The sequence below is a fragment of the Panthera uncia genome (genome assembly GCF_023721935.1).
Source record: "Panthera uncia isolate 11264 chromosome B3 unlocalized genomic scaffold, Puncia_PCG_1.0 HiC_scaffold_1, whole genome shotgun sequence".
NCBI lineage: Eukaryota > Metazoa > Chordata > Mammalia > Carnivora > Felidae > Panthera > Panthera uncia.
Window position 1 is genome coordinate 102,035,984 of NW_026057582.1, and position 24,976 is coordinate 102,060,959.

The 24,976-nt window shown below is 44.7% G+C and overlaps 1 protein-coding gene across 1 annotated transcript; it reads right to left on the reverse strand.

Moving 5' to 3' along the window:
- Nucleotides 1-1,435: 1,435 nt before the first annotated feature.
- C2CD4B (C2 calcium dependent domain containing 4B) lies at nt 1,436-24,976 on the reverse strand. The gene is given in 6 exon segments (XM_049613730.1): nt 1,436-2,691; nt 2,693-7,391; nt 11,513-11,625; nt 15,363-15,510; nt 23,556-23,742; nt 24,607-24,976. Coding segments are annotated over 2 exon segments (1,209 nt in total). The 5' UTR covers nt 2,753-7,391; nt 11,513-11,625; nt 15,363-15,510; nt 23,556-23,742; nt 24,607-24,976; the 3' UTR covers nt 1,436-1,542.

The following is a 24,976-nucleotide window of genomic DNA, read 5'->3' on the forward strand; positions in this document are numbered from 1 at the left end:
CTCTCTGTCTCTGTCTCTCTCTCAATCATTCTCTCCCTCTGCCCCTCTCCCCTACTTGTGCTCTTTCTCTGAAATAGAAAAAAAAAGTAAAAATAAAATAATATAAAATCCAGGATTTTATGTATATTATGATTTGTACCCAGAACCTCATTGCAATAACAGTGCTGAAGGGTTTTTTGATGCAGAATGAGTCCAAACTATTGCTTATTACCAGAGGAATCCTGAAGGGTTGTATATTCCCACTCCTGGCTCCCCTAAATCCTCAGTCTCAGGCAGCCAGCCAGCCATTCTGCTAGGCTCCACTCCACGACCGGGGAGGAACAATTGGAAAGAAAGCAGCAGAAGTGAAAGAGTCCATTTCCTGGAATGTTATTGGGCACCTGTTCACCAGTACAGTTCCAGCCTTTTTAGGTATGCTGCCACATTTCACATGTATTTAAGGATTATTTCGATATTAAAGCATATTTTTACAAAACCCTGTCAAGCAGGTGTTAGTATCCCCATTTCACTGATGTAGGAAATGAGGTCCAGGAACATGAACTGATCTGCCCTAGTTCAGGCTAGTGGCAGAAAAAAGACTGGAATCTGTATCCCCCACCCCTATCCCCTCATTGTGCTTTCTATCACACCATAGATGCCTATAGTCAAGGGCAAATCCTCCTGATAGAAATCAGTTTCCAGTGGACTCAGGTCTATTTGTTGGAAAAAAAAAAAAATTTAAAAACCTCTTAAAATCCAGTGTTCAAAAAGTTGACAGTTTGTTCCAATTCATCTAGGAAATCCTATTGTAGATGCATTAATTACTATCACTTACATGCAGAGCTAGGTGGAAACAATACCACACATATATCAATACGTTTACAGAGGCAGAAAAGATTTTTCTGAACCGGCAAGATTTCCCAGGGCTCCTACTGGAGAAGGAAGAGGGGGATGCCAGGAATACCTTCCTTTGAAAGACCTTCACTTCCTTTGCTTTTCGGTTCCTTAGCATTTTTTTAAAGACTTCACTTTCAAAAGAAACCTGTTTTCCTAATAAGAAAGAAATTCTTTACCCACCAAGATATCCTTACTACAGAATGTCTGACTCTGATGTGTGTGTGCACGAATAGAACCTATGCCACATCAGATATGTCAAACTCTATATGAATCTTAGCACTGGGCATGATTCTGAAGGAATAACTGAAAAAGCAGTAAGAGACCCTTAGTATTGACATAAAAAACAAGGAGGATAATCGAGGCAGATTGGGTATAGTTCCTTTTTCTCCCTTCCAGCCACAAGCTCACCTTTTTGCCTTTGAATGCAAAAATGGTCTAGGAAAAAAGGACGGTAAGCTATGAATAGAGAAAAGCATCCTTAATTTTTCCTTCACTACCAATAAACAGTGACAAAAACAGATACCTAGGAACTAAAATGTCAATAAAGCAAGAACATAAATTGAAAAATGAATAAATAACATTTATTTTGTCCGAAGCGGCTTTCGGTGTCCGAGTTGCCAGCGGTCCGAGGGCGCCCCGAGGGGGCGGTCTGAGCCCCGGGCGCCCTCAGGGCAGCAGCAGGGAGCCCAGCAGCAGCTCGCCCTGGCCCAGCGGGCGGCCCCGCTCCAGGCCGCGACCCCGCTGCTCGGCCTTGACGCGCACGGCCAGGCGGCGCACCTGCTCCTCCGAGAGCCCGTCCAAGCACACGTCCTGGTGGAAGGCGGCCTTGCGGCTCCGCCGGACCACGGCGCTGCGCTGCGAGCGCGGCTGGCCCGGCGGCCGCAGGACGAAGCTGACGCGGCAGCCGACGGCGGGGGGCTCGGCGGCTCCCGCGGCCAGGCCCTCGGTGCCCAGCAGCCGGACGCGGAGCCGCCCGCTGGCCCGACTGTACTCGGCGGCCAGGCGCAGGGCGCCCCCGGCGCGGCCCAGGGCCACGGTGCCCTCGGCCTCCAGGCGCTCGGGACGCGGGCCGGGGCAGGGCGGCGGCGGCGGGGACGCGGAGGGGGCCTGGGAAGGGGGGTCCGAGACGGCGCCGCGCTCCTCGTCCTCGTCACCGTCCCCGCTGGACACGGAGGGGGCGCGGACCAGGCCTCGGCTCGTCCGGGCCCACAGCGCGCGGCTCAGCAGCCGTTCGGGGGCGCGCAGGAGGCGGCGGGCGCGGGCCGGCGGGGCGGGCGCGTCCCGGGTGGGGCCAGGGCCCGCGGGGAGCGCGGGGGCGGAGGCAGGAGCCGAGTCCTGGGGCACCAGCGGGGCGGCTGCAGGGCCCCCGAGGAAGAGCGACTCCTTGCGGCGGGTGTGCGGGCTCTCGAGCAGCGCGCAGAAGCCGTAGGCGGTGAGCGCGCGGGGCAGGTGCGGCAGCGATAGGGCTGCCTGCGAGCGCGGGTCCCAGTCCGTGTGCCCCGCGCTGTCGTCGGCTCCTCTGGGCCACAGGTCCGGCTCGGCTGCGCAGCGCCGGGGCAGAGCGGCGGCCGGAGGCGGAGACTCGGGCGCGTAGGACGCGGGCAGCCGCGGCGGGATGCAGAACTTGGGGATGCGGTCCGGCGTGAGCACGTTGGAGAAAGCGGGCTCCGGAGTGGAGGCGCGGAGTCTCCCGAGGAGCCGCATCCTCCGAGGCTGAGGCTGAGAGTGGTGGCAGGCGGCCCTCCTGCGCGAGAGAGAAGCTGCTGAGTGTAGACCGCTACCGGGGGCCCCCCGAGGGGTACCAGCGGGCCTGCGATTGGCCCCTGGCCAATCCAAGCCGAGCTCTCCTCCACCCACAAACCTGCCCGCCTTCCATTCCTTGGTACTAAATAAACGAAGTAATCGAAATCAGACCTTTCCTTCTTCTTCAGTCACTGTGGGTCGAGAGTTGCAAGTTCAGGGCCGGCTGCCTCGCGGTCCTGGCTGGGGCGCCAGCTTCAGCACTCTGGCCAGGACAGTGGCGCTCCTGTCTTATACTGGCAGCCCGAGTCCCGCCCAGCCGGCCTAGAGCCCAACCCCTGGAGCCAGGGGACAGCCCGCCTTCCAAGTCACCCCTGCCCGCCGCCGCTGGGGCCCCTGCAGTGGGTGCTTGGGTGTGACCCTCCGGTCAGTCTTGGGACCTGCATCCACTCTGCGTGCCTGGAGCCCCTTACACAGGCCTGGAAAAGGTTGCAGGTGAAGAGAGGACGCCTGGTCGCCCTGCCCAGGGAGAATTTGTGGTGGTGGAAAATGCTAGCGGCCTGTTGGAGAAGGTGAAACAGGATGAGGAAGCAGGAAGTTCCTTTTTGGTAGGAGCTAAATCCTGTCACCCTGCACAGGGACATGCCCTAGGTTCTTCTATTTTACTGCTTCCACGCACCCGCCATGAGCCGACCAATATGGTTTCCATGGTATTCGTGTACTTATTACACGTCTCCCTCTGCTGGATGGTGGCCTCCGTACTAGCATACAGCCTGGCTCAATCAATGCCATAAATACTGGTGAAGTGGGTGAATTACGCAAAACTTTCTGGACGACTGCAGACGATCATCTTTTGTCACAAAAGATGGGGCCTCTAGCTCATACCCTAAAAATATCACGTGATGTTTCCAACGCTACCCTTTTCTCTCTGCTTCAGTGGGGAGGTACCGGTTAGAAAGCCCCTTACAGAAAATCTATGTTGCCTCTTCCCCCCCTCCCCCAAACTTCATTTTCTAATATGAGAAAACTGGAAGCTGGAGGGACTTGGGGAAATTCCATAAAGGTAAATAAAGTCAGTTAATGGCAGAACCTGGAACTAGCAACTTCCTATTTATTTGGCTTTGCATGTAATGCTTCCTGTTATCTAAAATGTCCTTTCTTTTTCTCTCTGTAGGAACTCCTGTTTGTTTTCCATAATTCAGCGAGACAGCATCCGCTTCAGGACCCTTTACCGGACTCCCCCTCTACAGTTCCTCAGCCGTTCCTTATTCCCTCCGTACATATTTTATATACCACCATTGCTGTGTTTAGCATGCTGCTGTGGAATTTTTGGTTTACAGGTTTGTGTCCCTTAAGAGACTATGAGTTTCTTGAGGGCAAAGACTGGCATGACTCAGGGACTTTGGGGGGACCTCTTTTGAATGTAGGTAAAATAAAAGTGCTCTGATTCAGAATCTGGGTCTGCTTCCATCCCAGTTGCCCTATACAAGGGACAAACCTAGCTGTCTTATTAATTTTTATCCAATTCCAGCACCTGGAATACAATGCCAGGCAAATAATAAGTGCTCAGTAAATATTTGAGTGAATTATATTGTGTGGAATTGAACCTGAGCTACAATCCAGGTCTTATGACTGTCAGGTGCTTTTAACCACATCTCTCTCTAACTGCATTATTCGGTTTCTCACAACAAACCAGTGAGGTGGACATTGCTTCTTTTTACCAGATGAGAAACTGAGGCTCAGGTTAAGATACTTGCCTAGGGTCATTGAAACGATGAATCGTACCTTGTTTCCTAAGGCCCAGCTCTTGGCTAATTTCTTCCTTCCTTCTCTCTTTCCTTTCTTCATCTCCATTCGCTCAGTTCATTATAATTCACCAAGTCTGTTGTGTGTCAGGCATTGTGTGCATGTGTGGATTGCATTGCACTTTACACGCAGAATGTTAATTCTTAAAGCAAGTCAGTCTACTATTAAGTATTTTCCATTATCCTTGCTTTTCAATAATAAGTACCATTATTTCCAAATCCTTAGAGATAAGACGAGTGAATGTTTCCTTTTGTTAGTAATTAATATTTTCTTTCCCTTTTTGTTTTGTTTTTGTTTTTAATGTTTATTTTTGAGAGAGAGAGAGAGAGTGTGTGAGCAGGCAAGGGGCAGGGAGAGAGGGAGACGCAGAATCTGAAGCAGGCTCCAGGCCCCCAGCTGTCAGCACAGAGCCCCACGTGGGGCTCAAACTCATGAACTGCGAGATCGTGACCCGAGCTGAAGTTGGACGCTTAACTGACTGAGCCACCCAGGTGCCCCCCCCCCCCCGTTTTTTAAGTTCATTTATTTTGACAGAGAGAGAGAGAGGGAGGGAGAGAGATCATGAACACTAGTTGGGGAGGGGCAGAGAGAAAGAGAGAATCCCAAGCAGGTTATGCAATGTCATTGCAGATCCCCACATGAGGCTCGAACTTATGAACCATGAGATCATGACCTGTGTAAAAATCAAGAGTGGGATGGGGCGCCTGAGTGGTTCAGTTGGTTGAGCGTTCGACTTCGGCTCAGGCCATGATCTCATGGTTCATGGGTTTGAGTCCCACGTCGGGCTCTGTGCTGACAGCTCAGAGCCTGGAGTCTGCTTCGGATTCTGTGTCTCCCTCTCTCTCTGCCCCTCCTGTGCCTGTTCTTTCTCTCTCTCTCAAATAAATAAATAAATGTTAAAAAAAAAAGTCAGACACTTAACTGAGCCATTCAGGCGCCCCATAATATTTTCTTTCTTAATTGATCACTGTTCTCCTTTAGAATGTCCTTTTTTGATGGGACAAGCATGAATCATGCAACCAGGAAGTAGAAACCATTCCTGCCAAAGCCCAACTTGCAAGCAGAGAGGTGTCTGGAATCTCTGCCTGGATCATTCCCTCTGATTCTTCAGGCCAATCTGCAAATTAGTGGGCATGTGGTCTTCTCTAAAGCGAAGCACACCTGCATTATGTCCTGCCAATGTGCCAGCTCACTGCAAGTTAGATCCCAATGAAAATGGCTCTTCCAAGGGCTTTTGTGACACGAACACACAAATATTCCATCGGTGGGTAAATGCCACCAAACAGGACGTGGGATTTGAGGAATTATGCTGCTAGCACTTTCATATTCATAGGGCAACATAAGCACGGCTGCAAACCCAGCCTCTATCTAGAGGATTTTCCAAAACCATTAGTTTTCCATGAATCAGTATTCTACAGAAGAGGAAGTGAGATACAGGGAAATTAAATTATTTACCCAAGACTACACTCCAGTCATTCATTCATTCATTTAAGCCCATAGCTGCAGGCTGTATCCACAGTTAGAGGCCTGATATTCTTCCTGATTCTGAAAATCACACTGGGAAAAAGTGAAAAACAACCCTTCAGTGGAAACTCTGATCACTCCAGTTGTGTCGTTATTTTGTGTGTGTTATTATCTTGTATTAAAAGTTTTGAAATTGTAATTCCAGAGAAACCATCCCAAGGATAATATTAATGTTTACTCCACCTTCACTATATACTGGGTCTTATTTAATCCCTAAACAATCCTCTAAGGAAGTTAAGGATGTAGAAACTATGGTTCATAGAGAATAAACAACTTGCCCAGGGGCTCACAGCCATTAAAAGCAGGGTTGGGAGAAGAATCCAGATCCAACTGGCTCATTATCCTGTGTGCTTAAAACCGCTTCCCTACAGTGCCTCCCTCAAAGCTATTTCTTCTGAATCCATCACCTTTTCTAAAGTAAAAGAGAAAGAGACCTTTGTTCCCAGGCCTTGGGTTAAACTATACACCTTACTGTTTATACCAGCACCTAACAGATTAACACATGCAATTGTTATAAGCAGGAAATCACTCGTTTTGCACAGTAGTGTTGGATCATTTGGAAGCAGAATCCTTATCCTCCCAGGAAGTCTATTCACTCTCTTTATTTATACCATACTTTGTTCCAAAATGGGTTTTGAGGTGATTTACGTAACAAAGACCTAGGGAATTTAGGGACTAGAGCCTGACTTGGTAAAAGTGGAAAAGGCATGCAATTATCTGAGTAAAGAACCCTGAATGAGGTCCCAGTTGACACATATCCAATACCCATCCCCCTAGAATGGGATGGACGAGATGTGAAGGCAGTGAAAGAAAGCTCTAGTGGGAAGGCTTGGGGTAGTGAGAAATCCTACAGGACCCTCATGGTCCACTAGCCTTGGAAAACCAGTGAAGAACCAGTCTGAATGTCCAATGGTGTGGGAACGGCCTTGTCTCCTTTACAGAAAAAAATACAGTCATGGAAAACCATCATCAAAAAGACTGGAGCAACACAAAAGCATGTTCCTGTTGGAGCATTCAAAGAAATTAACAATATGCAAAATTATATATCCCTTAACATCACAGTTGGATAAAGATGCGGTTTCAAAGCCCAGAACTGGATGGGAATATAAAACATCAACACAATTTCTTTTTTTGTGGGTATTGAAGTTTTTTTTCAGTTTATGCCCTGGTTCATTGAAAGTTAGTTTGAGCAAGCCTACATGATCAGATAAAATGAAAGAAGTAAGCGGAGTACTGACAAAATCTGGTAACATTTCAGATAAAATCAGAAATGAAGTTATAATGGAAAATATGTAGTGAAGGTTTTTTCTTTATATCTGTGACAGCACTAGAGCAGAAGTCCAGGATCTGGCATCACAAGAGCTGACTTTGACCTCTAGTCCTGAAATTTACTTTTTCTGGGTCCTTGAGCAAGTCACTGCACCTCCGATATGACTTGTTTTTATCTATTAAGTGGGAAAAATGAACATTCTTTCCTGAAGATAGAATGGGAACTTGCATGTGAAAATACTTTGTAAATCATAAAGCTATTCTCTGCAAGCTTCCTGTTTCCCGTTCCTTTCATATTCTGCACCCTGCCCCCACCTGCTTTCAAGATTCCTGGGACTCTGTTCAAACATCACATCCTCGCAAAAGCCCTCTATGACTGCCCAGGTTTGGTCAAAGGCCCCTTTTCCGTGATCTTCCTTCACAGAGTGAAGGGAAGGCATGGCAGCGAATTTTTGGAGTCTCTCAAACTTGGGTTCACAATCCTACTCTGCCACTTTCTACTGGCGTGACCTTGGCCACGTGAGTAAAATCCTCTGAGCCCACTCTAATCTATTAATCTTATCTTACCTGTATTTTGTGAGGATTAGGGAGAGAACATAGAAAGCACAAAGGACATAATACGGCTCAGTAAATTTTGGTTATTATTACTGAAATAATTTCCTTGGATTAAGTTTCCCATGTTAAATGCTGAAAATTGCTGAGTTTGCTAAAACTTATTAAGTCTATATTTACATTTGAAACCTTTGGAAGATGGCTAATGAAAAACACATGGAACAACTTAAAAATGAATTCCTTATCCACATTGAGATAATTGCAGAATATTAGTATTATCACAGTTAAATGTTTATCAAGCTAACAAATGAAAATCAAGGTTAGTTTTATCAATTTCCTTATCAGTTTCCTTTTTTTTTTTCCTGAAGAGGAGTGCCTAGATTCTTCCTATTATTTGCTTCTCCCTCCAGATAACTGTCTAATCTGTGGTTACCTTTAAAAATTTTTTTTTTTAAATTTATTATTTTTGAGAGAGAGAGAGAGAGAGAGAAAGCGTGTAAGTAGGGAAGGGGCAGAGGGAGAGAAGGGGATAGAGGACCTGAAGCGGGGTCTGTGCTGACAGCAGAGAGCCTGGCGCGAGGCTTGAATCTCACGGACCGTGAGATCATGACCTGGGCTGAAGCCGGACTCTTAACCGACTGAGCCATCCAGGTGCCCCTGTGGTTACCTTTTAAGAGTCTTCAGCTTATTGGGCTTTCTCCTCTCATGCCAGAGATGCATCCCGTTTATGTACACGTTATGTATTCCATGTGCGGAGTACTTCTAGTCATATTTACAAATAGCATACTTATTTAATCCTAAAAATCACATCAATCGAATGCTCATTTTACAGCTAATGACATTGAGACTCAGCGCTTTGAGATGCCAGCACTTGGCTGAGTGATTACTCAAACCCTGTTCTTGACCCCATAGCTTATGATCTTTTCCCAAAACAATGTTTTCAGTTGCCTGTGGCCCAAGGTGTTTATAAAATATACTGGAAAGCTTGTTTCTTAGCTGAAGCAGCTTGGACGTGAATTATCATGAGGAAGTAAGTTACTCAAGAGATTTAAGCAAATTTGTGTGTATCTCCTTCTGGCTACTCTCTTCTGCTTTTGCCCACCTTTGAAAGGCTGCTGTTCCCAGAGTTTTTCTGAAGTTCCCCTTCTGACTCACCTCCAGGGATTCAATTTGATCTCTTTGTGCCTGCTTCTCGGGGCTGCCCTGGTCAGTGCCCCACACCTCCAGTCAGCCTGCCCTACCCACTTCTCCCAGGAGCTAAGAAACACACCTGATCACATCACTCCCCGACTTAAAGCCTAATGTGGTGCCTCATTGCCTTTAGATGAAGCCCAACTCCTTTGCCTGGAGTACAAGAGTCCTCACGGTCTGGCCTCTCCCTACCTCTATCTTCAGCCTTATTTCCAGCTATTACCCCCATGCCTGTGACTTCAGTCCCTGTACTCTCTGCTCCCTGAAAGCACATATTCACTCACCTCATGTCTTTGTTGATGCTGTTCTCTCTACCCGATGAGCCCAGCTGCCATCTGCCTTCATAAGTTCTCTTCATTATTTAAGACTCAGTTCAGGGGCGCCTGGGTGGCTCAGTCAGCTGAACATCTGACTCTTGATTTTGACTCTGGTCATGATCACTCTCACAGTTCATGAGATGGAGCCCTGCATCAGGCTCTGAACTGACAGCGTGGAGCCTGCTTGGGATTCTCTCTCTCCCTCTCTCCCTGCCCCTCCCCAACTTGTGCTTGTACGCACTCTCTCTCTCTTCCTTAAAATAAATGAATAGACACTTTAAAAAAAGAAGAAGAAGACTCAGTTCAAGCAGATGCTCCACCTGAAAGCCTTCCCTGACCTCTCCAGGTTGGGTCGTGCCCTCTGCTATGATAGCGCTTCTCATATGGTATTCAAAACGTTTGCTTGCCTGTCTGCCTCTCCCACAGATCTGTTTGAAGGAGACTCTGCGTCTCACCTCCATACCCCAGAAACCATGCATAGGACTGGCACATTGGTAGTCGAATGTTTGCTGAAATTAGTCACAGTCGAACTGCTATTTAACTGGGTGTTTTTTCTATGTGCTCACGTATCTTGTCTTTTTTAACAGATTTTTAAGTCCATTTGAGGTTAAGAATAATGTTTTTAGATCGATCCCTTTTCTCCTTTTGAGAATTTACCTTAATTGTTCCTATTTTTGCCTAAAAAGGAACCAGGTGAGAAGCTAGTATTAACTTTTTAATTCCACTCTAAGGGAGTTATTGTATTCTTTCCTTTGGTGCTTGTCTTAATACAACTGTCATTGCTTAATTCGAGTTATGTTCATTGTCATTAACGTCATTTCAATTTCCTTAGATCAAATAGTCTTTCAAACTTTCAGCCATGTAGGTGCATTTACATTATGATACCAATTGATTATGGTAACTCAAATCAAGTAGTTGAGATGACTTATTAACTTGATGAACACAGCAGGTAACATGGAGCAGCTTGTACCTTTCTCACAGGCTAAGAAACAAACTGTTCCAGTCTTTTTTAGACTTTTTAAAAAAGTATTCTCCCCATGGGGCGCCTGTGTGGCTTAGTCGGTTAAGTGTCTGACTTCAGCTCAGGTCATGATCTCGCGGTCCGTGAGTTCGAGCCCCACGTCGGGCTCTGTGCTGACAGCTCAGAGCCTGGAGCCTGTTTCAGATTCTGTGTCTCCCTCTCTCTCTGACTGTCCCCTGTTCATGCTCTGTCTCTCCCTGTCTCAAAAATAAATGTTAAAAAAAATTTTAAAGTATTCTCCCCATCATACAACCCCAAGATCGAGAGTGGCATGGTCCACCAACTGACCAGCCAGGTGCCCCCAAACTGTTCTGGCCTTTTTTTTTTTTTAAATGTTTATTTTTGAGAGAGAGACAGACAGACAGAGAGACAGAGTGTGAGCGGGGGAGGGGCAGAGAGAGAATGAGACACAGAATCCGAAGCAGGCTCCAGGCTCTGAGCTGTCAGCACAGAGCCCGACATGGGGCTCGAACTCACAGATCATGAGATCATGACCTGAGCCAAAGTCAGATGCTCAACCGACTGAGCCACCCAAGCACCCCTCTGGTCTTGATCCCCAACCAACTGCTTCATTCTAGTTGGTCACTGACTTACTTGCCTTTTCTCTATGAGCAGTAAGCAAAGTTTCAAGTATTCCATTCTCCTTTCCATCACTAACTACTAGAAGGTTGACCAAAAACAAAGTTCCCGTTAAAGACTTATTTTTGTTTCACTGTCCACAGTATCTAGACCCCATTCACATTTGCTTCAATTTTTGTAGGTTTTCTAGTTTTTTTTTTAAATTGTGTGACATTTACTTCATGTAAAAAAAAAAAAAAAACCCAACCATAATATAGTGAACACTTGTTTATCCACCAGCGAGCTTAATAAATAAGCTATTTTCAAAATAGTTGAAGCCCCCTATAATCCTTCTCGACCACCTTCTTGTCTCTTTCCTGCCTCAGAGCTAAGTATTATCCCGAATTTGGGGCTCATTGTTCTCTCTTTCTAAATATTAGTTTTATGCCATATGTATATATCCCTAAAAATCATTCTGTTTATTTTCTGTTTTTGAACTTTATAAAAATGAGAAGACTAGAAATATTCTTCTGCAGTTTGCCTATCTTTATTCTACATTGTCTATCGTCTTCTGTTTGCAAGACTCATTTACATATACATGTATAGCTCTCGCTCATTCATTTCACCACCCAGAGAGAATCCCATTGTGTAAACATACTTTATTCTCTGGCCGATGATGAACATTTGGATTATTTCCAGGGTTTCTTGTGCTGGTATAATTGTATGCGTGTCTTCTCAGTCACCCAGGTCCAGGTTTTTGAGAGTACATCTCTAGGAATAGAATAGCTGGTAAGAGGGTATTTGCGTCTTCGGTTTTAATGCAAAATCTCATTTCTCTTCAGCAGTAGACAATATTTTCTGTTGTTCCACATCCTTCACTACCTTTGTATTATCAGCTTTTAAAATATTGCTAATATGATGAGTGTTGTGGGCTAAGCTGTGTCTCCCCAAAATTCATATGTGAAGTCCAAAATCTCAGTGCCTCAGAATGTGACTGATCTGGAGGTAGGGTCTTTAAAGAGGTATTTGTGGTTGGGGTGCCTGGGTGGCTCAGTCGGTTGAGCGTCCGACTTCGGCTCAGGTCGTGATCTCACAGTTCGTGAGTTCGAGCCCCATGTCAAGCTCTGTCTTGACAGCTCGGAGCCTGGAGCCTGCTTCGGATTCTGTGTCTCCCTCTCTCTCTGCCCCTCCCCCACTAGCATTCTGTCTCTGTCTCTCTCAAAAATAAATAAACATTAAAAAAAATAAAAAGAAAAAGAGGTATTTGTGGTTAAATTAGGTCATTAAGATGGGCCCTAATCCGATAGGACTGGTGTCTTTCTAAGTAGAGATTAGGACACAAGCATGCACAGAGGAGGACCATGTGAAGACACAGGGAGAAGACGGCCATCTGCGAGCCCAGGAGAAAGACCCTCGGAAAAAATCGATGCTGCCACCACCTGGGGTTGGATTTCTAGCCTCCAGAACTGTGCAGAGATAAAGCTCTGTCATCATATTGTACACATGAAACTAATATTACACTGTATGTTAACTAACCGGAATTCAGTAGTTTAAAAAAAGAGAGAAAAGGGCACCTGGGTGGCTCAGTTGGTTAAGTATCTGACTTCGGCTCAGATCACGATCTCTGGGTTTGTGGGTTCAAGCCCTGCCCCCCTCCCCCATCAGGCTCTGTGCTGACAGCTCAGAGCCTGGAGCTGCTTCAGATTCCGTGTTTCCCTCTCTCTCCCACTCCCTTGCTCATACTCTGTATCTCTCTCTCTCTCAAAAATGAATAAACATTTTTTAAAAAAGAGAGAAATAAATCTCTGTTGTTTAAGCCACCTAGCCTATGGTACTTCGTTATGGCAACCCTAACAAACTAATACAACAAGTTAAAAATCAAAGTTTTAATTTGTATTTCTCTTGTTTACAATTGAGATTGAGCAAATTTCCATATGTTAATTAGCCATTCAGCTTTCTTCCCTAAACTTCTTTTAAAAGTCTTTCATTTTTTATATTTTTATTTTGTTGTTTCCTTCTTTTATACATATATATACATGTTGGACACTTTTATGATCTCTTTGGGAAATAGTAGTTTTAAAATTTTAATCGTTATTTATTTATTTTTTGAGAGAGAGAGAGAGAACAGGTAGGGACAGAGAGAGGGAGAAAGAAACCCCAAGCAAGCTCCACGCTGTCAGTGCAGAGCTGGACACGGGCTCGAACTTGTGAACTGTGAGACCATGACCTGAGCCAAAATTAGGAGTCAGAGGCTTAACGAACTGAGCCACCCAGGTGCCCCGGGAGTTTTAAAAATTGAATGTAATTGGATATATCAACTTTTTCCTTTGTGATTTTGCTCAAGAAATAATTCCCTGCCCCTAGGTCATAAAGATATTTTTCTTAATTTTCTTCTGATGTTTTAAAAGTTTTGCTTATTCATATTTAGGCTTTTAATCCACCAATGGGCAGAATCTTTAGTTAGCATTCCCTAAAGGTAAGGAGGGCTTCCTTAAGGGCTCCTTATCGTTGAGTGTGTTCAAATAGCCGGGACAATCCTGAGGTAGAGATCTTACAAGTTGGATTCCACCATCATGTAGATGTATAAACCATATTGTCTGTCTGGTCATGGATCTGAGTACAACAGCCACTACTCCTTGAAAACATTAACATTTTACATATTATCTCAAATTACTGGGTTATCTTATCTGGGCTACACTTCACCTACTGGCTCTCATTTGAAAGCCACAAGTCGTTTAAAGCTGCCGAGGACTCAGCAAATGCAATAAATGGACAGACTTTGGTAACTGTAAAGAATCAGATGTAAACAGCCTCTGGTCCTCCTGCCTTGCAACATGACTCTCCTCTAGTTTCCTGATGGATACAGGAGACTAAATGATGCTCATTTTGATTTTTCCTATTAGCCACGCCTGTCTCGGCCCACCTCCATCACTATCTGGCTCTGTGAGCCTGGGAAGGTTTCTTAATTTATGTAAGCCTCAGTTTTGTCATCTATAGAGTGGGGTTAACAATTGTAACTATATCCTGGGGTTATGCTGATTAATAATCCATGTAAAGCCATTATGAGACATTGTCTGGCATCTACTCGGTAACTCTTATCTATTTTATGGTAGTAGTCATAGCAGTAAAGGTAGCAACTGTATTTTGTTGCTATACTCATTTTTATTATATCAGGTTAAAATTTTCAGACCCAGACGAGAACTTGAAAGGAACAAAATGAGGAAGAAAGACATCTCCTTTTGGTGGGCACCTATTCTGGCCCACGCCCTTGCAAAAAGTCCCTTATCTGACCCTTCGTCAATCCTGCAGGCTTACAATTACCTAGCTTTTAGAGGTAAATTCTGGCTGAGAGAGTTTCAGTAATGCCTCCTAACATTACTTGGTCTGTAACCACAGAGGTAGGATCTAAACGCTATTATCTGATACATGAGCCTCAAGTCTGTGATGTTACCATTGCCTTCAGAAGTTACTTGAGGCTCCAACAAATTGATGGACCTGTCCCCAAAGCCCAGTCTGCGGCCCTTACTAGTTCTGAGAAGTCAGTGTGGAGCTTTCTCAGAGTTTCTTTATGACTTTGCACCATGTTTTGACAGGCCTACAAAGGAGTCCAGAGCTGGGGCATGAACACCGACCCGCATCTGAGGATGCTTAGGACTCCAGGCCTGTCTCTACTATTTACCAGCCGGCCCTTGGGTAAAGAGCTTAAGGCAGATTTTGTTTTCTCCACATGACACAGGACAGTCAATGATACCAGGTAACCTTCAAATTCCTTTCTTGGGCTTCCTTCTCAGAATCCATGAACTCTACAGAGCAGCCACATAGGGTCCCACAAGGAAGCCCCTCCTGGCCCCCAGCCAAATCCAGACAGTGACTTCCCAGGTCCCCAGCTACTCTGTTAGCTTTCCTTCAGCCTCACTAAACTCGAAATGGACCTCTCAGCTCCTAAATCATGTCCATACGTTGACTATTTACTAGAGCTACAGTAATACTTTTCACCAGAAGATCTGAATAGATGATCTCTCTAAGCAGTTACAGGGCAGATTATGACTGCAAGACCGAATACCAGAGCAATCTAGTTAAAGGTTTTGTGACAATAGCTACATTTGCTTCCTAGGGCTGTTTCCTACTATTGACTACTGTAGTTTCCTAGGGTAGCAAAGTACCACAAGTCAGGGGGCTTACAACAGAACTTTATAGTCTTATGACCTTGAAGGCTAGAAGTCTAACATGAAGGTGTCAGCAGAGCCATGCTCCCTCTGAAACCTGCAACGGAGACTCCCTCCTTGCCAGTTCCTAACTTCTGGTCCTTGGAGGTCCTTGTCCTGCAGCTACAGAGTACCAATGTCTGCCTCGTCATCACATGGCGTTCTCTCCTGTGTCTGCGTCTCTGTGTCTCTCCTCCTCTTATAAAGACACCAATTCTATTGGATAAAGGGCCCACCCTATTCTGGTGTGACCCCATCTTAACTCCTTACATCTACAAAGATCTTATTTCCAAATATACTCACATTCTGAGATACCCGAGGTTAGATCTTCAACATATCAACTGAACCCGTAACAGTGGCTAAATTGTACTTTGTCCGATCCATGTGTCAGCAATGGCTTCCCAACCCAATGGAATAGAGGGAAGGGGGTGGGGGGGGGCAATTTCAGAACCTAAAAAAGGAAAAAAAGTAAAAACCCTCATAAGAATTGAGCCACCTATCCCCAGCACAGCATGCAGAGATCACTTCTACACTTCTGGTCCTTGAATAGAGAAACGTATAATTATTTCCTCTCCTGGGAAATATGAAAGTGAGCCAGCTCAAATAGGGCTCAGTCACTTTCCTGAGGCTGCTCCAGACTGGCCGACAGCCATCAAGTCGCTCCTTAAGGATTGAAATCCCCTTGTCGTGAACAAGGAAACTTCTGAAAAACACCTTGAATTTCCAGAGAGGAAATAGGTTGTAAAAGTATTTTTTCCTCCTTCATAATGACAAGGGCACACAGGGGGCCACCCAGGGGGCTGGGGACCCATGTCTATACTGAGAGGGGCACCAAGGGTCTGTGGCCAGCACGAGGTGAGGGGTGCCAGGGGAAGAAAGGCCTGCCTGGGAGAAGCCTGAGCCAGCAGGGACCCACCCACCTCCCCACCAACCGGTCTCCCCGTCAGGCCTGGGACACCCACATGGTGGGGAAACAGTCATGGGAAATGACAAACACAGAACACTTCTTGTTGACTTCCTCAAGTGAGAACTCCAACCCAGACTGGATTTAAATGGGAAAGGAAATGTTAACTATCTAGTCACATAATTATCGTGGAGACATCTGTAACTATTACAATTAGAACTCATATTATTGAACTTGTGTTGTCCCTGTAAGATATACTATACACGTAAACTCTTTGTCAGGCCAAAAATGTACATTTTATTTTAGTGCCTGCCACACACAGATTGGGGGTGCCTGAGTGGCTCAATCGGTTAAGTTTCTGACTTCGGCTCAGGTCATGATCTCACGGTTAGTGAGTTCGAGCCCTGTATTGGGCTCTGTGCTGACAGCTCGGAGCCTGGAGCCTCCTTCAGATTCTGTGTCTCATTCTCTCTCTGTCTCTCCCCAACTTGTGCTCTGTCTCTCTCTGTCTCTCAAAAATAAATAAATGTAAAAAAAAAAAAAAAAGGATTATACATACACTTGCAAAGCATGTACTGGAGGTTCTAACTAGTCAAATAAGACAGGAAAAAGAAAAGCATCCATATTGGAAAAGGAATAAAACTGTCCATTCACAGAGGATAAGGTTGCCTCTATAGAAAATCTGATGCCATCTTCAAAAAACTATTAGAATAAGTGAGTTTAGCAAATTTGCAAAATACAAGATCAATACGCAAAGCTCAGTTGTATTTGTAAATATGAGCAACAAACAATTAGAAATTGAAATTTTAAAAAGTACTATTAGTACCAACACTAAAAAATATGAACTACTTAGGATAAATCTGACAAATGATGTGTAAAACCTGTAACTGAAACCACACAATGTTGCTGAAAGAAATTAAAGAAAATCCAAATAGAGAGCTATTCCATGTTTTATAATTCAGAAGACTCAGTAGTAAAATGGCGATTCTCCTAAAGTTAAGGTATAGATTCAACATAATCCTAATAAAAATCCCAGCAAGCATTTTTGACAAGTATATTCTAAAATTCATGTGGAAAAGCAAAGGACCTAGAATAATAGCCAAAACAACTTTAAAAAAGAAATCAGAAAACTAATAAATACTATGTGATTTCAAGACTTACTATAAAGCTACAGTTATCAAAATAGTGTGGCATTGACATAAAAGGCAACAATTAGAGGCGCCTGGATGGCTCAGTTGGTTAAGCGTCCAACTTTGGCTCAGGTCATGATCTCAGTGTTTGTGGATTCGAGCCCTGCGTGGGGCTCTGTGCTGACAGCTCAGAGCCTGGAGCCTGCTTCGGATTCTATGTCTCCCTCTCTTTCTGCCCCTCCCTCACTCATGCTGTCTCTCAAAAATAAATAAGCATTAATTTTTTTTAATCAACAATTAATCAGTGGAAGACAATAGAAAGTTCAGAAATAAACTACACATATGTGGGAAAATGATCTTTGACAAAGTTGAAAAGCAGTGTAGAAACAATAGTCTTCTCAATAAATGGTGTTGGAACAATTGGATATAATATGCAAAACAAACAAAATCTTTGAGCCATACTTTGAAGTTCCATATACAAATTATAACCTAACTCAAAGTGGATCATATGACTGTATATAAAATCTAAAACTATAAAACTTCTAGATGAAAACAGAAGAAATCCTCTGTGACCCTGAGTTAGACAACAATTTTTTGGACACTACACCAAAACACAATCCATAAAAGAACAAACTGATAGACTGTACTTTATCAAAATTATAAATTTTGCCAATTTTTAAAGTTTATTTTTAAGAGAGAGAGAGAAAAAGGGGGAAGAGGGGTAGAGAGAGAAGGAAAGAGAAAGAAATCTGCACTGTTAGCTCAGAGCTGGATGTGAGGCTTGAACTCATGAACCATGAGATCGTGACCTGAGTTGAAATCAAGAGTCAGATGCTTAACTGACTGAGCCACCCAGGCTCCCCCATTTTTATTAAAGTTTATATATTTTCAAGAAAGAAAGTAAATTTTGCTCTTTTAAAAGACACTATTAAATGAAAGGACAAGTCACATACTGGGAGAACATATTTGCATATGATGTATTTAATAAAGGACTTATATCTAACATACAAAAAGAACTCTTAAAAATAATAGAAGATGGAGGTGCCTGGGTGGCCCAGTAGATTAAGCACCCAACTCGATTTCAGCTTAGGTCATGATCTCACAGTTCATAAGATTGAGCCCCACGCAGTCAGTGGGGAGCCTGCTTGGGATTCTCTCTCTCCCTCTCTTTCTGCCCCTCCCCCATTTTCATGAGAGTATGAGAATACTGTCTCAAAGTAAATAAATAAACCTTAAACTAAATAAATAAACTTAAAAAAATAACAAAAAAAAAAGATGGAGAGGAGAACAGACTTGTAGACACTTCACCAAAGAAAATATGTGAATGGTAAATAAACACAAGAAAAGATGCTCAACATCACTAGTCATTAGGGAATTGCAAATTTAATGCACAATGAGATATCTCTAAACCTATGATAGATAAAATTTAAAAGACTATCTCAAGTGTAGGTGAGGATAACGCTCATACACTGGTAGTAGGAATGTAAAATGGTACCACCACTTTGGAGAACAATCTGGGAGTTTCTCTGACACTTCAGTATAAACCTACCATATGATGAGCTAGTCAATCTACACACAAGATAGCCTCAACCTACTTTTTAAAACATGCCAACATGCTACACACACACACACACACACACACACACACACACACACACAACACCCACAAATTGTGAACCTAATATAAGGTATGGACTCGCTTATAGTTAACAATAATGTATCATAGTGATTTAGAAAAATAAGGATCTTTCCCCTAAAATTCCTCTTGTGGGGGTGAGGATTCCAGTACACCCTACAGTACAGATATGCGGTTCTCTTAATCCTCCAACAGCCTTTCTACCCCTAGGACTTACTTGTGTCTTGAGGCATTTGGAGGGCAGCATTTTCCTGAAGCAGCCAAACCACCTGATGTGGGAAGAGGGAAGACTCCAGGCATTTGCTCCTGAGAGAACTGCAAGTTCTGTGAGTGCAGAGGATTTGCTCACTGAGGATCACCTGTGTTCTGGCAAGTCAGACCCAGGGTGAAATGTGGAGGTTGAGTCTCTGGTCCACCAGAGTCTTGGATCTTCAGGAGTAGCCCACCAGCTCTCTTTCTGCCCCCCTTACTCTGGCTCTTCCCTTCAGCAGGCTTGCTTCCCAGCTTTATCAAGAATGGGGCTCCTTGCATGCTCTGCCCCTCCTCGTCTCCCTGACACTCCTCCTTTCTCCTCTTACACAAAGCCCCATTCATTTCTGCCGCAAAGGGCTCCATCCAAGTCCAGCTTTGATCTCACTTCCCTAGAGAATTCAGACTAGGAACTTTGGAAATCTTTAAGTCAAATCCTTCACTTTACAAATGAGGTAACAGATTCCACGAGGTAAGGTGACTTTCTCAGGGCCACATAGCTAATAGTTCGTTTTACCTCCACCTTCACACGGCAGGCAATTGGATAACCTAATGGCTACCATGACCATATGGCCAAGATTTTCTGTCCCAATTTCAAATGTTCTGTACTAGGCCACATTAGCAATTTCGCTATCCAAAAAGCATTGCAACTTCTATTGCAGATGTGTTAACTGGGGGGGGGGGGGTGTTATGGAAGCAATACATTTATTTCCATTATTTATTTCCATTACTGAATCTCACTTTTTCAATTCTAAAGCACTTTTACCTTTTTGGGATAATGGACCCCCTTTAGAAAACCAGTGAAAACTATGGGCCCTCTCCACACAAAAACATTTATACAGAAACATAAAATTTTGTTCCAGCAATTTAAATATGCAGTATATGACCATGAAAACCCTTGATCAGATAGCACAAATATTAGCATGTCTGCTATGTGGTCATGGAATACGTTCAAATGGCTCTTAAATCATAACAAAAATTCGCAAATATTTGTATAGCACAACAGCTTACAGAGCACATTTAATCCTCATAACAACCCTGTAAGGTAGGTATTAATATCCCAATTTTACCTATGAGGAAACCGCAACCCAAAGAAATCTGGAGATTTGCCAGAGTTCACATGGATAATAATGGCAGTGCCAGCACTAGAATACAGGCTTTTTGTTCCTTGTTCAAAACATCTTCACATCTAATATTTTCAGTTTTGAAATTGGGGTCCTTCCTGGCTACCCAAGGGGAATTCAATGGCAAGCCCTTTCAACAAGGTTTTTATTTTTTAATTTTTGTAAATGTTTTATTTATTTTTGAGAGAGAGAGAGTGTGTGTGAGCAGGGGAGGGGCAGAGAGAGAGGGAGACACAGAATCCGAAGCAGGCTCCAGGCTCCAAGCTGTCGGCACAGAGCCCGATGTGGGGCTTGAATCCATGAACAGTGAGATCATGACCTGAAGTCGGATGCTTAACCGACTCAGCCACCCAGGCGCCCCTCAACAAGGGTTTTTAAAAAGTAAACAAGCATGAGGGGACCATGAGAGACTACAGATTGTAGCCCATCACACATTATTCCCAGGCAAGGATACCATAAAGTATGCCGTTAGAAGTACAGGCCTTTGGGTACAGAAACTAACCACCATTTAAAGGAAAACAAAACAAACCCAGATGCCAGAAGTGGTAAAACACACAGGTTTTGGGGGTTTTGTTTAGTTTTGTTTCTTTTTTCAATGTAGTCAATTGTCTGGCCTTTTTCGCAAAGAACAGCTGAAAGTCAGTTGGAAGAAGAGCCAAAATCATCTGAGAAAATGCAATACACATACCAAAAGGGAAATATGAGAGCCAGAAAACAAACTTCCAAACTTTATAAAAGATTAAGACGCTGGGAAATTTGCTCAATAGCCATAGAGAAATACCTCCTATGGGGGAAGCAGGGTGAGAACCCCTAAGCAATCCATAAGCTAGAAATTTCAGAACCTCCGCAAAGTTTCAGGCCATATTCCTGATGATGCAGAACTCCTTTCTTGGCCATCTGCTCAAAGCAAAGATGGGGAAGCTATTGACTTGCCCTTGTTGCTAAGGCTGTAGAGCTGAGCTAGATCAGTGGCAATCAAATGCTGTCCAAGGACTGTGGCAATCTTGTGAAAGCTTTCAATGGCCCATGTCAAACTGAGAAAAATATGGCACTGTGGTTTAGTAAAGATATCTACCCAACTTAAAGCACTGGCCGTCATTACTGGATCTTAGTACCCCAAACACTCTTGAAAACATCTGGCCAAATGACAGCACTAAGAGTCAATGCCCTTCACCTGGCTTTGTGTCTATGGGTTGGAGTATCTATCCAGATGCTGCCTTAATTCCAGGTTCTTTCAGGCTGTGGCCAGGCAACCTTAAGTCCCTCCTCCAATTAGCTTTAACAGCGGTGAATACTTTCAAAATAAACCATGTAGGAAAGGTCTCCCAGGTCCAGGTAGGACCTACCAATCTGGTGACATCCCCAAACTCTGGAAACTCACAGCTACTCTTCAATGCCTGATTTGCAAAGCAAACCTAGATTTACAACAAACACGACTTCTCAGGAGACCTACATTCTGGGAACTCTCTGTACCTTGCACCTGTTAAGAATATGGAAGTTTTTAAATCCCTGCACAAAAGCACTTCCCCCCACAGAGGTTCTCTCATCAAAGGGTGAAAACCTAGGAGCTTTTTGTTCTGTTTCTCCCCCAGCCTCAGCAGAGGCCCTTAACCTGCCCTTAAACGTCAAAGATTCTCCAATCAGAGCATTATTTGCTCTCTGGTCCTTGGGCTTCCTGGACATCCGGGACCTAAAAACAGGACACCAAAATGTTTTTCTTCAGTTTTGCCACTGTTATTTTGGGATAAGGGTGTTTCTTCTTTCTTCCTCGTTTTGTATTTTTCAGATCTCTCAACTTCCTTGCTCTCCCTTGTGCACATAGCGTGATGACCAAGGAAGGACTCAAGGTGAATTGCAGCCGGACAACTCACAGCAGCACACAGGTACTTCAGCGAGGGGAGAGCTGATAACATTACCCCTGCCACTGTGCCTCTGAGTGTGGCACGGGGGACACAGGAAGCATGGTATCCCTGATTCACTTCAGACTCCCATTCGGCCCCTCTTACCACCACCCCAGCTACCATCCAAAGAGAAGCCACAAGGACAGTATGAATCCTCTGTATATGTGTGTCGCCTGGTCCTCCACCCTCAGCCCTGTAGCAATTACAAAGGTAACTTCAGAACCCACTCTAGGGGTCTCTTGTTTTCTTAGCCCCCTCCTTACATACACAGAAAAGGCAGTCCTCAGAAGGCCACTTCTCACCCCCACGCCCTACAGTCAGCCATGACATTATCTCCCCACTACGTATGAGCTCTTCTGGAGCCAGGAATGAGTCTTTCTCATCTTCTATCCTCAGTACCTAGCTAGAACTTGGCATGCAGTAGACACTCCGTGTTTTTAGGAAGGAAAGGAGGGAAGAAAGAAGGAAACACACAGAGGGAAGGAGGTTTTGCTTCTGGTTTTCTTGCTTCTGCCACAGCCTTCTCTTTCTTCTAAGTTTGTGCCCTTTCCTCAATGTTAACTTATCTTTCACAGAGTTTCTGCCTAAGTAGAAAGCTAAGAAGAAGAGGATCCTGTGCCTATCCAAAAAGGCAAGGCCCACAGGTCCAGTAAATAGAAGTAATTAATTCCCTTTCCCTCTTGCCTTATCCCGAGGGACGAGAAATTTCTCTTCGTGTGTTTTCTAACCTATTCTCTGGCTCCTTCAAAGTCACCCCAAAAGTTCTTCCAGTTACCATCAACAGAGGAACTGACACTTTCAACAGTGTGCATCCTCGTGCGACATGGGAACAACCAGCCTTTTGTCTTTCAGCACTCTGCTCCAAAGAGGCAGCACCGGGTCCTCTTTTCAAGAGAGAGCAAAGGCCCCAACCAGCACCCAGAAGCTGGGGAAGAAAGCTTGCTCCACCCCACCACCAGTTCTTCAAGTCCCTGCCCCATTTTCCCGTCTCTGGCAGGGCTGATACCTCAGCAAGCTCCCTCTTGCCAGCTCTAATTTGGGTTTCAGAGGCTTTTGGCCTCATCAGATGATCTCACAGTCGGAGGAAGGGACAGAACTTAGGATACTTAGGAATTCAACTGCAGGTTCCCACCAGAATCCAGCACTCTTTACCACCCAGCCCAGCACCACAGAAGGCAGGTTTTCAGTGTGGAACAAACAGCTCATGCTAACTTTAGGCACTTCAGTGATGATAACACGGAGGGAAGAGCTAAGAGACGAAAGAAGCAAATCACCAAACAAGACTTTTCCATTTTAGAACATGGACGTACAACTGATCATACATCCAGTATCCTTCCGATTAGGAAGAACATCTAAGCAGACCATGGAGATGCCATTTACAGTGACTACCTGCTTAACAATGAATATCACATAACACCCTCCACCCAGGACTCCAGCAACTCTGATACCCCTCTCCAGCCAGACCTTGCATACCGAAGGGTATTCAGTCTCAAGATTGGATCCCAAATTCTTAACAGCCCTTAAAATTACATCTGGACTGCTTTTTAGTTACCTTCAATATCATCTCTATTTTCCAGGCCCCTTACAGAGACAGGGTGCTAATTGAGGAGAAAGGAAGAAGTGATTTTCTTCTGAGTCCACATGTGTCCCTGAGATCAGAAGTAACTATCCAATGATGTCACGCCCTCTTTTCCTCTGGGTCGCTGAGGACTGCGGTAAGTCTTCTCTAGTTACCACTACTATGAATGTGAACATTCACATATAGGTTTAGCCTATTTTAAAGTAGGGTTTAAGAGTTCCCCCACCTTTCTTACCACCCCAGTTGGTATCTATTTCATTACAGAGGTTTTGGCTTCAAGAAACAACCCCCCCCCCCAATCCCACAATGCCCAGCAACTCTGGGGAGCCCACATATAGATTCAACCTAATATCTCAGGGTTCCAGATCAGGACCACCAAAAATATTTGCCGCATTAACAGACAAATATTGGAGCCTTATGCAGCTCACACACCCTACTTAACCTTACCAGTCAGAATGTCTGCATTAGGGAGGGAACTCAGGGCAATAATCCTTTGTTTAATCCGTTGAACCTAACAGCACACCTAACTATTAAGTGACTTCTCCAATGACATCAAAATGATTTAAAAGTAATTTTGTTAATTAGTTTTCCCCCTATCTAGTGAGAAGCGGTGGGCAGTGAGGGGTACGTGGTTTTACCATAAGAGATGAATGAGAGGGTTTTGATAGGGAAAAGAAAGGAACAGAAGGAAAACAGGTTATGTCCTGGATGGTAGTAACCCCTAGGCTTCTCTGGTGGTGACAGGAATCTGTGAGCTGGGTGGAGAGGCTGAGTCAGTGACTTGGCTGCAGGCTTTACTAAAACGACTACTAGGGTCTCACAGATACCACTCACAAGAGCAGGAAACATGTCTGCTTCCCTCTTGCAGAGAAGCTGGCTAAAAATCCTCAGCCTGACCTAAAGAGAAGGTATCTGCCTAGTTGGCAGCTCGAACTCAGTATTTATGGGTGTAACTACAAATGTCACCCAATTTAACATCCATTCTGTAATCCACCCCCTTCCCATGACAGGGTTTGAAAGTTACCCGTGGTCCCTCCAAAGGCCACCACATAGGTCAGTTGCATTATTTAAGAAGGCTTGCGCCGCTCTGACCTAGTCACCCCGGAGAGAGAATTTTTTCCCCTAAGGCCACTGTCACCACAAGAATATATGGTTCAAGGTCTTGGCAACAGTTCAGGTTTGGGGCTCTGCAACTCCGCTGAGCCTCCCCATGGGCCTGCAGGAGCAACACGTGATCCTCAAGCAGCGAACCCAACTCAACGGCAGGAAGCGAGGAGGAGAGTGGCCAACGCCTTCCAACGGCAGCCACGGGGCCTCAGGGCGCTGGGGTCTCCAGGGTGACTCAGGCAGGGACTAGCCAGTGAGGACAGGGTTTCTGGGGCTTCCTCGCAGGA